This window comes from Crocodylus siamensis, chromosome 5 (genome assembly GCF_052110815.1).
Source record: "Crocodylus siamensis isolate JL-2025a chromosome 5, ASM5211081v1, whole genome shotgun sequence".
Taxonomy (NCBI): Eukaryota; Metazoa; Chordata; order Crocodylia; family Crocodylidae; genus Crocodylus; species Crocodylus siamensis.
The window spans coordinates 121,492,782-121,508,165 of NC_143399.1; the positions used below are offsets into that span (position 1 = coordinate 121,492,782).

At 44.9% G+C, this 15,384-nt stretch overlaps 1 protein-coding gene across 7 annotated transcripts in view; it reads left to right on the forward strand.

Moving 5' to 3' along the window:
- The window catches only part of AMPH (amphiphysin), a 199,642-nt gene that overhangs the window by 94,198 nt on the left and 90,060 nt on the right, over nucleotides 1–15,384 (forward strand). For 6 of the 7 annotated variants that reach the window (XM_090050096.1, XM_090050097.1, XM_090050099.1 and 3 more), the window contains exon 3: nucleotides 13,186–13,240. In XM_090050096.1, coding sequence (XP_089906222.1) covers nucleotides 13,186–13,240 — 55 coding nt within the window. Of the gene's footprint in view, nucleotides 1–13,110; nucleotides 13,241–15,384 lie in introns of all 7 variants that reach the window. The other variant, XM_090050100.1, reaches the window with a different exon arrangement.

Genomic DNA, 15,384 nt, shown 5'->3' on the forward strand with positions numbered 1-15,384 from the left:
CTGCATGTCCGTCATGTAAAACGGCTGGTTCAAAACACAAGGAAGAGTGTGCTCAGCAACAAAGGGCATAAGGCCATCTCTATATACCCAGTGCTTTATTTTCTGGCTCCCATTTAAGCATTGGATCAAATGGAAGACTTTGGTTCTCATCTTGAAGACCCACTGTGGGATTTGTTAGTTATATGAGAAGTTGCCTTTTGCTGTATGATTATACCCTCCCTTGGTATCTACTGGCAATCACTGGATTGATGGAAATTGTCAATTTTGGGACTGAGATTCTTGCATACAGGGAACAAAACTTTCTCAGTGACTTGTCCAGACATCTGAAACACACTCCTGGCTTCCTGTGCCATCAGAGTCAATTGCAAAACCACCTTATCATCCAGCTGTTTTGCAAGACAGAAGAGAAAGACAAAATAATGCATCTTTATGAGGATACTTCCCAGTTTAGGGAGGTAAGCTGATACCATTGTGATAAGAGCTATATAAAACCTAGACAGAGATAGGGTAGGATGAAAGTTATATGTAAAGCAGGATTGGGACAGTTCTGTCCTTTGATATACACATGCAATACCTCCTGGGTAACATGTGCATACCAATGTATAGAATTTATACCCCTTGGGCTAGGGACAGACATTCAAAAAGCCTGAATTTATTCAATCTTTGCATGTTAATCTAACCTGACTAGGGTGAACTGGTTTGAAACTGGACATTCTCTTTGGACTGAGGAAATTTAGGCACATGCCTGCCATGGCTCAAGCTAGAAGCCAGGGGGTGGTAGATCAGCTGTCTCTTCCCTTCTGCAGGGAGCTGAGCTGAAGGGGTGTGGCCAGGCCCTGGCAGGACTCTCTCATTAGGGAGGTCTGCCTGCATAGTCACAGGCTTTTCCCCACTGCCTGCTCAAAGGGCAGGAGTGTTGCCAGTCCCCAGTCCCAGGCTGGCACTGTGAGGCAAGGGAGAGGGTGTGCAGTGCATGCATCTTTTGATGATATGGAGCTTTTCAATCTCCTTCCCTGCTTCATCATACTGTCTGCAGCAAACTGACAGGAGCGCAAGCGGTGGGGGGGGAAAGGGGGGGAGAGGAGGATGATAAAAGTCTTTATCACCTGATTAGCAAAACAATAGTCTCTGTCCACATGACTTCAAACTTCTTAAACAGTTTACTGGATGACCTGTTGATTAGCTCCTAAAGCCCTAAGCGGTCACTGTTCTGTCTGCATCCCAGTGAAACTGGAGAGAGACACTCATGCAGACACCTCTCAGCATTAGCTAGCATACCACATGCTGGCTATAGTCCCTGCTATAGAAGAGAGGAGGAAGGAATCCCTGCTTAAGCAGCAATTGGTGAAAGGGAGAGTAGAGGTGTGCATGGGGAAGCCAACGAATCCTGCTGTGCCTGCAAGTCTGTGCCAAGCTCTAGCCAGGGAGCAGAGGGGAGAGGCAGTGGAGCAGAGAGCCCCATCCAGCCCAGAGAGCATGCTGGGATGCTGGGGGACTCTAATTTAACATAAACCAGCAAGGGGTCTGGGACAGACATTGCATAAACCGATTTGAGCCAAATCAGTTAAGTCTGATAACTACATTTAGCCAGGTTTATCTCAAACCAGTTTCAGCCATTTTCAAACTGGTTTATATGCATTGAACATCTGTTCTGTTATAGATTTAAACCAGTTTCTGATCATTTAAACCAATTTATGTGTAATGTCTGTCCCTAGCCTTGGTTCTTCAGACTCGCCCCACTCTAACAGTCCCTTAAATTCACTCCTCTAATCGCTCTAGGGCTAGGGATAGAAGTTATACATAAACTAGTTTAAGTGATCAGAAACTGGTTTAAACCTGTAACAGAATAGAAGTTCGGTGCACATAAACCCATTTCAAAATGACTGAAACTTGTTTAAGATAAACCGGGTTGAATGTAGTATCAGACTTAACTGATTTAGGTCAAATCAATGTATGCAACTTCTGTTCCAGACCCCTTCCTGGTCCAAGTTAAATCAGAGTCCCCCAGCATCCCTGAATTTTGCAGTCCTGGGCAGGGCTGTGCTGTCTGCTCCAGAGAGCAGGGCTGGCCCCACCCCTTTGCTCCCTAGCTGGAGCAGCAATGACTGGCTCACTCACTTGCCTTGCTAGCTGGCTCATTGGCACCCCAAGCAAATCCCTGCTGGGGTCTGGGACCAGGGAGGGTTAAACTTCCCTTCCGCCAAGTAGAGCTTCCCCGTCCTGCTTACTTACTGCTGCCTGTAACTGTGGACCACAAATCCCAGAGGCACCTGGAAGCAGGAAGAGGAAATGATGAGCAACCAGGCAGAGTCCTACTGCTGTGAATGTGGATGGCAAATCCTAGAGACCTCAGGGGCAGCAGGAAGAAGAAGCAAAAACACAGCCCATGCTTTCTGTGTGCCAGAGAGCCGTGCTCTAGTGGCGCCTGGCTTCTGGCTTGAGCCACTGCAGGCATGTGGCTGCATTACCTGTATCATAAGTGAACATCTGTTTGTTTGCTTATTGGTTCAATATTTGTAGCTTAGACCATTGGTTCCCAACCTTAGGGCATGACCCAAATCAGGGTTATGGGGGTCGCTACTACACACAGAGGGGGCAATAGCAGCTCCCCTGCCCCTGCCCCTGGGCTACCGCCACAGCACTGTGCTCCCACCAGCCCCTGTGGCACCAGGTTGGGATGTCCTGTTGGTGGCCAGTTTAGGGTTGCAGCAAAAAAAGGTTGGGAACCACTAGACTAACCTGCATAGGCTGAATCAATTCAGCCTCAAGCTTTTTGACTGTCTGTACTTAGCCTAGAAGACACATTGTTAAACTCTACCAAAACTGTATGCATATTAGAGCTTTGAACAGCAGTTTAGCCTTGTGTTGCAACTAATAACTGAACATTTCAATAAAGCATGTCTGCCAACCAATAAAGGAAATGCTTTAGTTTGTCCTGCTGTCCCAGTCATATTAGTTATGAAATGACATAATTCTGTTATTAGGTTTGGAGTTGCATAAATGATTAGCCATTTTGTAGGTCTGTCTTGCAATTTGATAAATATTTTGCACTCTGGATTGGGTCAGGCAGCTGTTGGATACTACTCCTGGTTGTCACCAAACTGAGGTGGTTTATTTGTCTTAGATCCATTGTTCTTAGGCTGTGGGCCACATACAGCCCAATCGGCACACTGCTGAAGCCCACGTGACATCCTATTAAAACATTTTTAAATGAATACAAAGGAAGTAAATTGCTTAGGTGTGGCCCCATAACACATTGAGAGCTGCAGGTGTGTTCCTCTATAGCAAATAGGTTGTGAACTACTATTTTAGATATTAAGTACATATTACACATGACCCTCAGTGTGTAAATTGCATTGTAGACTATGTCTAGTTTATTAAATGATTAAGAAAACCATGTCCTTCTCCCTCTTGTTCAGAGAGGGGATAAACAAAAGTTACTTTACAAACGGTTCAATTAGTCATTTTCAAAGGAATTTTCCCAACTTCCTGACAGCTCATGTTCACGCTCTGAAGGAAAGAAAGCTTTCTGATGGCAAACTTGACATGTAGCTCCACTTTGGATTTGCTTCCTATGTCCACATAGAGAACAGTTCTTGCATAACCCTTCTGTCAGGCACCGGTTGGCAGCAACAAGGGCCAGGTTCAATTTTGGAGTACCAAACATATTTTTCCTTGGCTCAAGCACCTACACAGACCACCTGGGAAACATTAAATGAATGACTAGGGTATCCCACATAAACAACGCCCCCCCCAACCCCTTGCAAGCAGTGTAAACACAAAAGCAGATTCATTACAGGAAACAGAGAAAAACAAATGCAGTTTAAAACTACTAATTACAAGACACAGTCTGTAGGTTGTGTTGCGCCAGGGGAAGCTGCCAGATAGCATGGGTCCTTCTGCGGTGCAAGGGGTCCCTCACTGCTCTTTGAAGAATGGTAGCGTGCCAACTGTTGCTCGCACAGAGAGGCTGTTTGTGCGCGCGCGTGTGTGTGTGGGGTGGGGGGGGGCAGTGACTGCGGCTCCAGACAGGATGCATGCATCCCAAAGCTTTTGGGCTGGATTATAAGGGCCTGCTAAAATGAAACTGCAGGAAAAACTCCAAAAGGAGCCAGGTTGATTAACATCTACAACCAGCCCAACCACACAATTTGGCTAGAACAAAGGACCATCAAAAGAAACAAGGGGAAAGACCAGGCCTACCCTCTAGGCTTGGGCTGCCAGTAGTTTGGGGTCACTGCTCCACTGGGAGCAGAAAGTTGCAAACCTCAACCCCAGCCCAAAACTGGCAGGATTAGAAACTCCCAGGTTTCAACCCTGTTTAAACTGCCAGGCCTAACTCCCGGCCAGCAAACCCAAGGAACCAATACTCTTTCCCCTGGTATTAATCCCTTTAAACCTCAAAAGAACAAAAGGGGAAGAAAAGGAGGCGCGAGGAGTTCCCAGACATGGGACAATTCTGTCTCTTCCCCCCTCTAGCTGAGCTTCCCTTTTTGCTAGCTACAAACTCTTTGTCCCTTGGAGGAGACTTCACTCTTCAGCAGCCCCTAGCATCTTCTGTGTCTCCAAACCAGCCTAGCTGTCCTTGTATGCCTTTGCATGACTTTACCTTGGCCTTGTCCAGTCAGGAAGCGCCACACTTCAGTTCCTCTTGCAACCAATCCTCCTGAAGAATCCTCTGCTTCCCCTGGCCAGTGGGGCCAGAGGGTTTTACATATTTTCCCCAGATACAGGCCTCAGCTTGCCATGTGCTGAGCGCATGGCCAACACATACCTGCCATCTTGCCCACATAAAAAAACCATACACATAAACCCCGCAATATACTGCCTAAGTATATGGGTGGGTGTTACATTTGTCAGGTTTCAAAGCATGTCCAGTAAACTTATTTCTTACATGACTGAATTTGGCTCTGATGTTTCAATTTGTGCTTTAAGATATGTCTGAATACTGGAGTTTGATATCTTTTTATTGAAAAGACTCGTAGCTGGTTTAGAAGGCTATGATCTGGAAGATTAAGGCCCCCAAATTTGGGTGATGTGTCTCTGCTTCCTGCCAAGTTGCACATTTTAGCTGATTATACTACACTGATTTATATAACAGAATAGGATGTTGGGATTGGATAACAAGGGCAGAGCAAGGGTGAGGTGATTAAAGACCAAGTATTCATTATACACTAATGGCCCTATCACTGTCACAGACTGCTCTTTTGGACATAATGTGTTGCTCAGCCATCTTTTTTTCCAGTAAGGGATTGGTCAGATGGTATTTTTTTGGATATGGAGTATCCTGCATCACTAAATACATGCAATCTAATTGCCTGTGAGATTATTGGAAACATATATACTGGCTTTGACAATGTGTGCGCTAATGGTATTATTTTTGACATTATTCTGCTTTATATTGGCAATCATTAATACCAAACACTGCATTAAGAGGATTCTGCTCTTCTGAGGTTTTCTGTATTATGGAACAATTGCTCTTTTGCTTCCATGCCATTTTGCTGCATGCAATAATAGAGTAGGCACCAGAGCCTGAAAATGAGCAGAGCATGATTTTTTTTAATGCTCTTTTGGGTGCACTCATTACAGATGAGTACATCAGCAAACTAGTACAAACCATTCATTTTCCTTCTAAAAGCTAGCTCTTAATTAGCAAAGTTGATGGACTGGTGATCTTAATGAAAATAAAGGCAGCTATGATTTCAGAGCTGCCAGATGTTTTAGTCTTGTCTCAGAAAGGAAGAATCCTTTGAGAGTACATTAATTTTTCATTCTAGTAGTATGATGTAGTGGACTTTTGTTTTTGCTTTCATTACTATATTTTCTATGTTATACTATGTACTATATTTTATTATACTATATTTTCTTCCACTAGTCTTCATCCTTAAATGCCTGGTTTAAGTTGTGTTTGCATGGATCATGCATATTGTTGCAGTGGTCCAGGTCTTCTAGACCCATGAGTATGGCCTGGAAGAACAGAATAGAAAAACCTTTAAAAATACAAAAGCAAGAATCTAAGATTCACTGATGACCCGTGATATTTACTGATGTCCCACCGAATATCTCAGAGTTCTAGGGTAACAGTACCAAAATTAGGCCATAACCAGGGATCCTTGTTTTCTCTGTTTACAAATTGCAAATTCTCTGATTTTAAACCCCCCACCCCACAAATTCGCTGATTAAAACCACCAAAATCTGCGTTTTTCCATGATTAAAATGAAACACCACTATCTATATATACACACACACATATATATACACATACACACACGTATCAGTTAAACACAATGTTTTATTGATATATTTATGATTTTTAAGCAATTTGGAAGCCTAACGGTGCCTCAATCACTATAATAACATACATTCTGAATACCTAGACATTTTGGCATTTGATTTGGGGGGGTGGGTTATCCTGGAAAATCAGAGCTCCTCCTGCCCCCTTTGCTCACCAGGGTGTGGGTCCAGTTGCAGCTGTGCCCTCCAGCTGCTTTGTGGTGCTGAGCAGCCCTGATATGCCGGTGCCTTGCCCATGCTTTTGCCCCTTACTCCCAAGCCACAGCCCTCTAGCCCTGCCAGTACCCCTCACTCCCCAACCCACAGCCCACTACCCTCCCCTCAGCCCTGCTGGAGGTGGCCTCGAGGTGCCAGGGCTACAGGACCAGGGACCCAAGTCCGCAGACCCCTGCACCACCAGCAGTGCCAGAGCCATGGCTACCACCTGTGGGAGGTGGTGACTGCTGCAGCTGGAGCAGTGTGTGGAGCCTGGCTCCCTTGCCCCACGGGTGGCACTACTGAAGAGAAACCTGAGGGCAGGGGGCAGATGCAGGCTTAGGGCTCCCTGCCCTGCTGCTTTCCTCCCAGGGCCTCTGTGGCACAGTAAGTAGGACCCAGTGTGGCAGGGCAGAGTGGGGCAGGGAGGCTTGGCACTGCCACCAGGAAACCTGCACCAGTGTGACAAGGTGCCTCCTGCCTACCTGACACCAGTGGGGGGGCACAACTCTACACTGCTACCCCCACTACTGCCAGGCGGGTAGGGGGTGTCTCGCCATGGCAGTGTGGGGCTCCTGGCAGCAGCACCGATCCCTGCTCTGCTGTGCTGGGTCCTGCTTTCTGCGCCATGGAGGCTCCAGGGGAAGGGCAGCAGGGCGTAGAGCCCTGAGCCCACAGCCACCACCCTGCACACGAATTTGGTGGGCACATGCCTCCCTGGGAGTGTGCACAATGGCAGGAAGCCATCCCTTCCCCCTGCCCCCCTGCCTTCCCCCAAATAAACCGTCTATGGCTCCATCCTGCTCCCTGCCCGGGCCCTGCAGTTATACATTCCTGCCCAGGTCCTGGGCCACATGGAGTGCCCTTGCTGGGCAGCACCCCCAGCCCTGCCCAACTCCCTCCCTCCCTCACTATGATGGCCTCAATCTCTCCACCCCCCCAGATTTACCTGCGGAAAGTGGCAGGAGTTGCTCTCCACGGGCTCCCTTGTACACTTGTGTGCATGCATGCACATGTATATGGTGCCCCCTGCCTGATCACCCTCGACCTGCTGGCCGCAACCCCTTGCAGGTTGGAATTCTACCAGCGTGCAAGAGGAAACCTGCCCTTTCCTTTGTTTTAGTCCTTTAAAAAAGAAAGTCTGTGTTTTTCTCCCTATAAAGAGAAAATCCACGTTTTTCCATAGTGAACAGAAAACCAGATTCCTGGTCATAACACAGATGGAAACAAAGTTATAGATAACTTGCATCATTAGTTCATCTTTTTGTTACTTGCTAGTGAGTACATACCCCATACTTGCATATAAATAGTGCACAGATATTGTACTTAAAATGGAAACTGGATATCTCTGATGACTGATAATTCAGATCCTCCAAATTTATTAATGACTAAAAGTCATTGCCATCTTTAAGGCTAACCTATGAGGTTTTGGATTTAATCTACTGTTAGTTCCTAATAGGCTCATGTCTAGCTCCAAAATTCTGCCATCACAAATAATATAGAATGAATGCTAATAGCCTCACAGAAGAAACCCTTAACTATGGAAAGGTCTTGAACTTGAACTAACTTCTCACTATATATAAGTGGTTCTTCCAAAATAGGTCAAAACTTATGCTTGGGGCAAAATTTCTCTCCTTGATTTAGTTAAGGAGCACAGTCTAAAGTCCTCACTTGCCTTTGAATGCTGAAGTCAGAGCTTTCCTACCAACTTCACTCCGCTTTAATAATTGACAGTGTGGAAACATATGCAGCCATTCATCATTCCCTGTTTTGTGGAAGACAAATGCCTTTAATGTACTTCCCAGTGCTATTTTCACTATAAAAACATAAAAATAAATATATGCTTTGAAGTGTGCTACTTTCTTCAGTGAAGATAATGGGCATTAAACAAATATCAATTATGTGTTTATCCAAATGGACAAAATAAGAGACTCCTACCTAAACACTCTGAGCGCATTCGGCACTTAAGGGCAGATCCTTAACTGACACAAAATGTTGCAGATTCTTGGAGTGCAGTGGAGCTATAACAGCTTGTACCAATTCAGGATCCGTTTTCGAGAGTTTTCAGACAGTCATCTCTTTTGGGGTTCAGTTTTCTAGTACCCATGCAACAAAATCTCACATGCAGTCTTATTTATGGCAGCTTATTGCAAGACAATGTTTTGCATGAAGGCGGGGGCTTCAATTATCAGGGGTTTCATTAAGGCATCTTTGTCATGGTCAGACCACTGCTTTGTAAAGGTGTAGATCCCTGTTCAGATGGTAGACAAGCTAGGCTGATCTCCCCCAGAGATGCGTGGAGCCAGTGCAGTTCTCGAACTCCCTGGGGCATATTCTCACTCACCTTGACAGCTGCTCTGTTGATGGCCTGGTCAATTTGTAAAATAGCACACTAACCCTGTTCATAGACACACGTAACAAAACTACCTGCATTTGGCATAGTTTGGGGGACCATCATTTTGCTGCAAAGTCAAAAATTGGGATTGCAGGTGCTTGGTCTTGTCCAGTTTATAAGGATTCATTTCAAGTGCTATTACCCACTGGCACAGAGGATGTCCTCAGGGGGATGTGGGCAACCAGCTTGAACTGTACCTGTGCCTGTCCTGGTTTGTGAAAGCCAGTCTGGGAAGACTGGAGCCATTGCTAGTGGGGGTTGTCAGTGTCTCCCTTCATGAGGACAGGATGTCAGACATTCTTAAATTTGTGATTGTCTGGCCTCTACTCAAGAAACCGTCACTTGATATTGACTCCATGTCAGCTGTTGTCCTCCTGTTCCCAACCTCCCCTTCTTGGGGAAGTTCATTGAATAGGTGGTTGCTCAACGGTTCCAGGGACATATGGATGCAACTGGATTCCTGGGCCCGTGTCAGTCTGTCTTTTGTCCTGGGTCTAGCACAGAGACTCATAGCTTTTGTCAATGATCTACACTTGGGGATCAACAGGGAAAACTATGCCCTGTTGATCTTGCTAGATCTTTCAGCAGCTTTCAACAGAGTTGCCCATGAGGCGCTTATATAGCGTTTACAGGACATGGTGATTATTTGGTTCTGTTCTTTCCTAGCAGGGAGGTCACAGAGAGTGGCAATTGGTGAGTGCTCGTTTTCCCCTTGGGACCTTTCCTGTGAGGTCCCCCAGGGCTCCATTTTGTCACCTCTTCTGTTCAATGTGTATATGAGGCTACTGGGCAAGACCATGCAGAGCTTTGGAATGAAGGGCTATCAGTATACTGGTGACACCCAGTTCTACCTCTCCTTTTCATTCAACCTGGGCTTTGCTGTCTCTGACCTTTCCCATAACTGTTGGCAGTTGAGTGAATGCAAGTGAACTAACTGAAGCTGAAACCAGACAAAGCAGAGGGGATGGTGGGCAGATCACTTGACCTGAGTGATCTGATGATAGGACCACCGATCATGGTGGTGTCCAGACTCCCCTTGTCACTCAGGGTTTCAACATTTGGTTGAAAGTGCTTCTTGCCTACTCCATCTGGTGCATCCCTTTCTTTTAGACTCAGTACAGGTCACCATTGTCCATGCTTTCCAAACCACAAGGTTGACTACTACAATGTACTTTGTGTGGCTGCCCTCAGTGATCATCTGGAAACTGCAGTTGGTGTAAAGCAGCCAAATTTCTGACGGGGTGGTCCACCAGGAACACATAACTCCAGCGCTCTACAGTCTGCACTGGCTCCTAATAGCTTTCCTGGCACAATACACAGTGCCAGTTTTGACCTGTATGACCCTAAACACTTTAGGCCTTATGTACTTAAGGAATTATCTTCCCGCTTATGCTCCATCACAGTCCATCATAGATCAGCCAAGAGCAACCTACGACTAATACCATCAGTGCCCCAAGTTCACGAGATGAAACAGATGGGAAGCTGTTCTTGGTAATTGCTTCTCAGCTTTGAAACTCCTTCCTGCTTGAGGCCTGCCTGAGCCTGAGCCTGGACATTTAGAAATGTTGTAAAATACTGCTTTTTGGACAGGTATTTATCAAACCAGGCTGGATGGGATACTGTTTAAGGAGCTTTCATTTAAGATGCTATTCCATTTACTTTTATATGCTGTTTCTGTCTCTTTCTATAAGATGCCATGAGCAGCAAACAAACTGATGCTTCTGTGTAGTAGACCTCAGATCTATATGACAGTATATGATAGCAAACTTGTACTCTTCAAAGTATACAATAGCTTCAAAAAGAATGAAGTTTGAGAGACATTAACAGGCAACATAACATTTTCCTTATTGTATCAAATAGTGGAAACATCCCAAAGAAAATCTCTTTGGGTCTAAAATATGCTTAGGGGAATTAAGTTATTGTTGTTATTATCATCATTTGGACAACTGTGATTGGCCTGTGTTGCAATCCAAGCTAGTTTGCACTTTTCTTGTGTATGATCTTTATACCTTAGAAGCTATTGATAAACCATTTAAAAATCCCTTTGATGTTCTTATGAAGGAAATATTTAAGGTTTCACAATAGAATTTGGGATGTTATCACCAAAATATTTTTCTAATGATTACTTTATACTCTAGAGCAATATTAGTGTTTTTAGCAAATTTTGTCTGATTGTTTAATAGTTATTGTACAGTTCTCTTAAGATTGCTGATAGTGTAATATTGATTTGGGAACATCATTGGCCATTATTTAGAAGGTAAAAATTATCTCCAGTTTTGTTTTTTGGTGTGGCTATTGTTGGAAAAGTGTTAAATTATTTTAGAAATCCCTTTGCAAAACTATTGTAAGATTTAAAAATGGGGGCAGATCCTCAATGGGGTTAATTTGTTCTAACTCTATAGAATTTAGTATCACTTGGGAATCCTTGGTTTTAATTAAATTGTTGCTGTTCATGACCAGTAGAGAAAAGATAGGGTTCTTTATATATTGACTGTTCGACCAGACCCTGGCTATGAAACATGCTTCTTTTTCTCTGATTGGAATTCATACCTATGTGGTGACCCAACCAGCAAAATGGTTGCATCTTACTTAATACTATAAATTATAGCCTGAGGGTATGTCCATACTGGGTGCCTCTACACATGCATTTGTTTTGAGGTCAGTTTACTTGTGAGCAAACTAGTCACAAGTAAACACTCCTGAGCAGGCGTCTACATGTGCAGAGGCATGGGAGAAGATTTGCTGCTCCTGGTAGCAAACTGCTCCCACTTACTGTGGCCTTGCAATGGGCTTGTGCTGCCATCAAGGGGAGCTCAGGTCTCCCTTTGGGTGCTAGCACTGGGACAGGAAACAAATGTGTCCTAGCCAGAGCTGGCACATTGCTTCCTGCCCCCAGGAGACTGCCTGCTGCCGGGGTGGGGGCAATGTCTCCCTGCCCTGGCAGCAAGGAGCTCCCAACCTCAGCTCCCTGATCAGGGCAGGGGACTTGGAAAGAGCTGCAGGGGAGGAGCAAGTCCCAGTCCCCTGCCCTGATCCGCCAGTGGGGCAGCTAGCAGCAAGCCTCTGGCTGGGTGGGGATTCCCACTGGTGGATGGGACAGCCACAGCTCTTTCCAAGCCCTGTGTCTCAATCACCTGAACAGGATGTAGGGCTGGGACCCATCCCTGACCAGTTCTCGGCCCCTGCTCCTTGATCTATTGTGGGGTAGGAACTGGAGAGCCTGTTCCCCACACAGCTGTGCAAGTGTGAAGCTGGGTGGGGAACATGCTGGAGAGCACAGAGCTGGGATGGGGAACGAGCTCGGGACCTGGATCTCCTACCCCAAACCCTGCAGCTGTGGAGCTGGCTCTGGAAGATAAGGATCTCCCAGAACTGTGCTCCCTGATCGCAATCTCAGAGTGGGGGGCTTGGAGCTCCCTACTGCTGGGGCAGGGGGAAATAATCCCTGCCCGGGCTCCAGTGACAGAGCCCGCCCTGGCAGCAGGCAGCTCCTGGGGGCTGGAAGCAATCTCCCACTCCCTGGTGGCTACCTGACCCAGAGCAGATTTGCTCCCAGTCATTCGTCTACACGAGCTGTACTGTGCAGTAACTATTCATGAGTAAATTTGCTCACGATTAGTGAGGTTTACTGTGCAGTAAGTGTGTGCACGTGTAGATGCACATGCTTAGTGTGCAGCAAACAATGTTACTTCACAGTAGAGCATTTCGTATAGACGCACCCACTGTTTCCAAGGTGGTGCCAAGACTATTCTCAAGAGCAAGTGCCTCCCCCTCATGGCTTGCTGAAACATATGATTACTTCTTTGGTGAATGTCTAGAAAGGCTGTCAGGAACTTAAGTCTCAGGAGTGCTCTTGAGGTAGTGCTGGGTGCACCTGACAGCTGTGTTGGTGACCACAGAACATTTTTTATGCATGCAGAGTGGGAGCAAATGGCAAGGCTTATTTCTTGGCAGTGGTCTTGGGATCACTGCAGAAGTAGTTTATACATATCTTTAGGGGAAATTAAGTAGGACATAGGACACTCATACAGGCCACCCTAAAGTACATACGGATGTTTGTACCTGTGTGTATACCCCGCAGGTATCAGTGTATGCATTCTTGTACAGTGAGCTGTTCTGTGGCATTATCTGATAGATATTTTCAGAGATTGTTTTTTATTATTAATTTAGAGACATTAAGTTAGCATGGCATTAAGTTAAGCTAATGCCATGTGTGTCTGTTTTAGACTATATAACACAGTGGCATTCTGCACTTGCTGTCCTTCATACTGGATTCACAAATTCAATTTTTACTACCCCAGGCGGAGGGTTCCAGACTCCAGAGAGAACTACGAGGATATTTAGCTGCTATCAAAGGTAAGTGTTCAAAGCCTTATTTGTTAGCATTTGTTTTTTAAAAACCTGTTCAGACAAATAGGCTATTATTAATTACACGATGACAAATTGGAATGCAGTCTTTTGGCTTTCCTCATGAACAAGGATCACTGTTGTTCTCCCCATATATCATTTCTGATTTGAAAGCCGGCATCGGCACTGTGGTCTAATCCCAGATTTTCCGAATGTGACCCCTCTTCTTGTACAATGCAGCATGCACAAGTTTTTATTCATTATTGTTTGTGTAGACAATTGATTTGTTTCACCTAGACGAACTCCCATCTGTGCAGATAGATCAGTCACAAATGAGATTTGCCTGGGTAGCTTCCATTATTCATTTTCAGAGAGGGGCCACCAGTGAACACACTGACATCTGTTACCACTCCAGTTATTCTCTGCAGCCGCAGTGCCTCCAGGTACTGTTGCGTTGGCAGTGGGAGCCATTCTTCCCAGGTTTTTAGCCTTTGCCTCACACCTTTCCAATAATCAGGTTAACTGTATTTCCTTCTGCAGAAGCAGAAAAAAAACTTTCTTTTTTCATATTAAACCAAGGATTGAAGCTATTTTCTGTACTCTTTGTGGAAGCTCAGTGTACATTGGGCAGACATCCAGAAGGAAGCAAATTGCTATTTAAATCCTAGGGGATATACAGCTACATCCAAACTATTGAACACAGTACTTTTTCAGCAAAAGTTTTTTTATTTTGCTGTTTGCCTCTTTAGACAAATTTTAGAAGGTGTTTGAGCCCAGGTAATAGGGGAGGGAGCAGTAAAGAGACAAGGGAAAGGCTGCTAAAGAGATGGTAATAGCTTTGTAATTCTTCACCTGGCTTCTTCTTCTGGTAGCTGTAACATAAACCATCTGACAGTCTTCTGGCTGCAGTTATTGCAGGTCATAATAAAATTTCAAAGGCTTTCAGTAGGCTCAAGAATTCTTGTTAATGGGAATCATAAAACCATAATCAAAACTGTGGCTGAAGTTGTTATTAACCATTTACAACTTGCATAGTCTTGCAGGGAACTGTACAAAGAAAGTCAGACAGCAGCCAGGGCATCCCTTGCATAATGGATTAGGACATGTTATTTTATGTTTATAATGGATTGCAGCTTTACTTATTATTTTGATATCTGCTTGGGACCAGCTTTGCATCCTCACTATTAAGACACCTAGTACCACCAACTGTGTGCTCAGTGAGAGTTAATATGCTGTAGTTGCTAGTTGGCCAGATGGTCTTTTCTTCAATAAGGGTGACTTTTTTCATGCTGCTCTGAGTTCTTGGATGGTGAATACAATTCTCCTTTTTCCTTTTTAATATTTTGTATGTTAAACTTGGTTCTGTACATCAAGTTTACTTTTAACTTTATGTAAAAGCCCTTGATCATTTAGTTGAACCCTGTGCCAGATTCAGGATCAAATGCCTCTATCCAAATCATTCTACATCAATCCATTGTCTAACCTAGTAGTTAAATTACACAGTCAACCTGAGACAACCACAAGGCATAACATCCTAATCTGCCACTGGTAAAGTAGGGGGATAACAACGGCCAATGTCCTACTGCTGTAACAATTGTAAAGATATGCGGAAGAGATTCCAGGAAGAGGGCCCCACCTCCTGCTATGGGGGACTCCAAAACCCTCACTGTCCATATCAATCTGACCATGAGATAAAATTTCTTCCTGACCTCAAATGTGATTGACCTCACCTTGACCAGAGGTACAAAACCCTCTAGCCAGGAACCTCTGAGTTTAGGTCCCAACAGGAGCATTTGCACACCTTAGTCAAAATCCCTAGCCTTGACTGTAGCCAACACCCAGTGCCTCTGAGAAAGGATTAAAAAAAATCTTGACACATGTAGCACTGGGAGAGTGAAAGGTGTGGGGGGAATTCCCCCCCAGCCCCATGCAGCAATAACAAAGCTGGTCACTTTGAATATCTTGTAAGGTAGCTTGTCATCTACATGTGAAAATCTTTTGAACTCATCATGTGCTGAATAAAATATGAGCAACCATGTCACAAAAAGAACGTGATCATAACAAGAGTCAAGAGGTGTCATTGTTGGGAAATGTATTTAGGAAATATCACTGAAGAAAAAGGGATGGGGGGCCTGATTCAAAGCACAGCACAT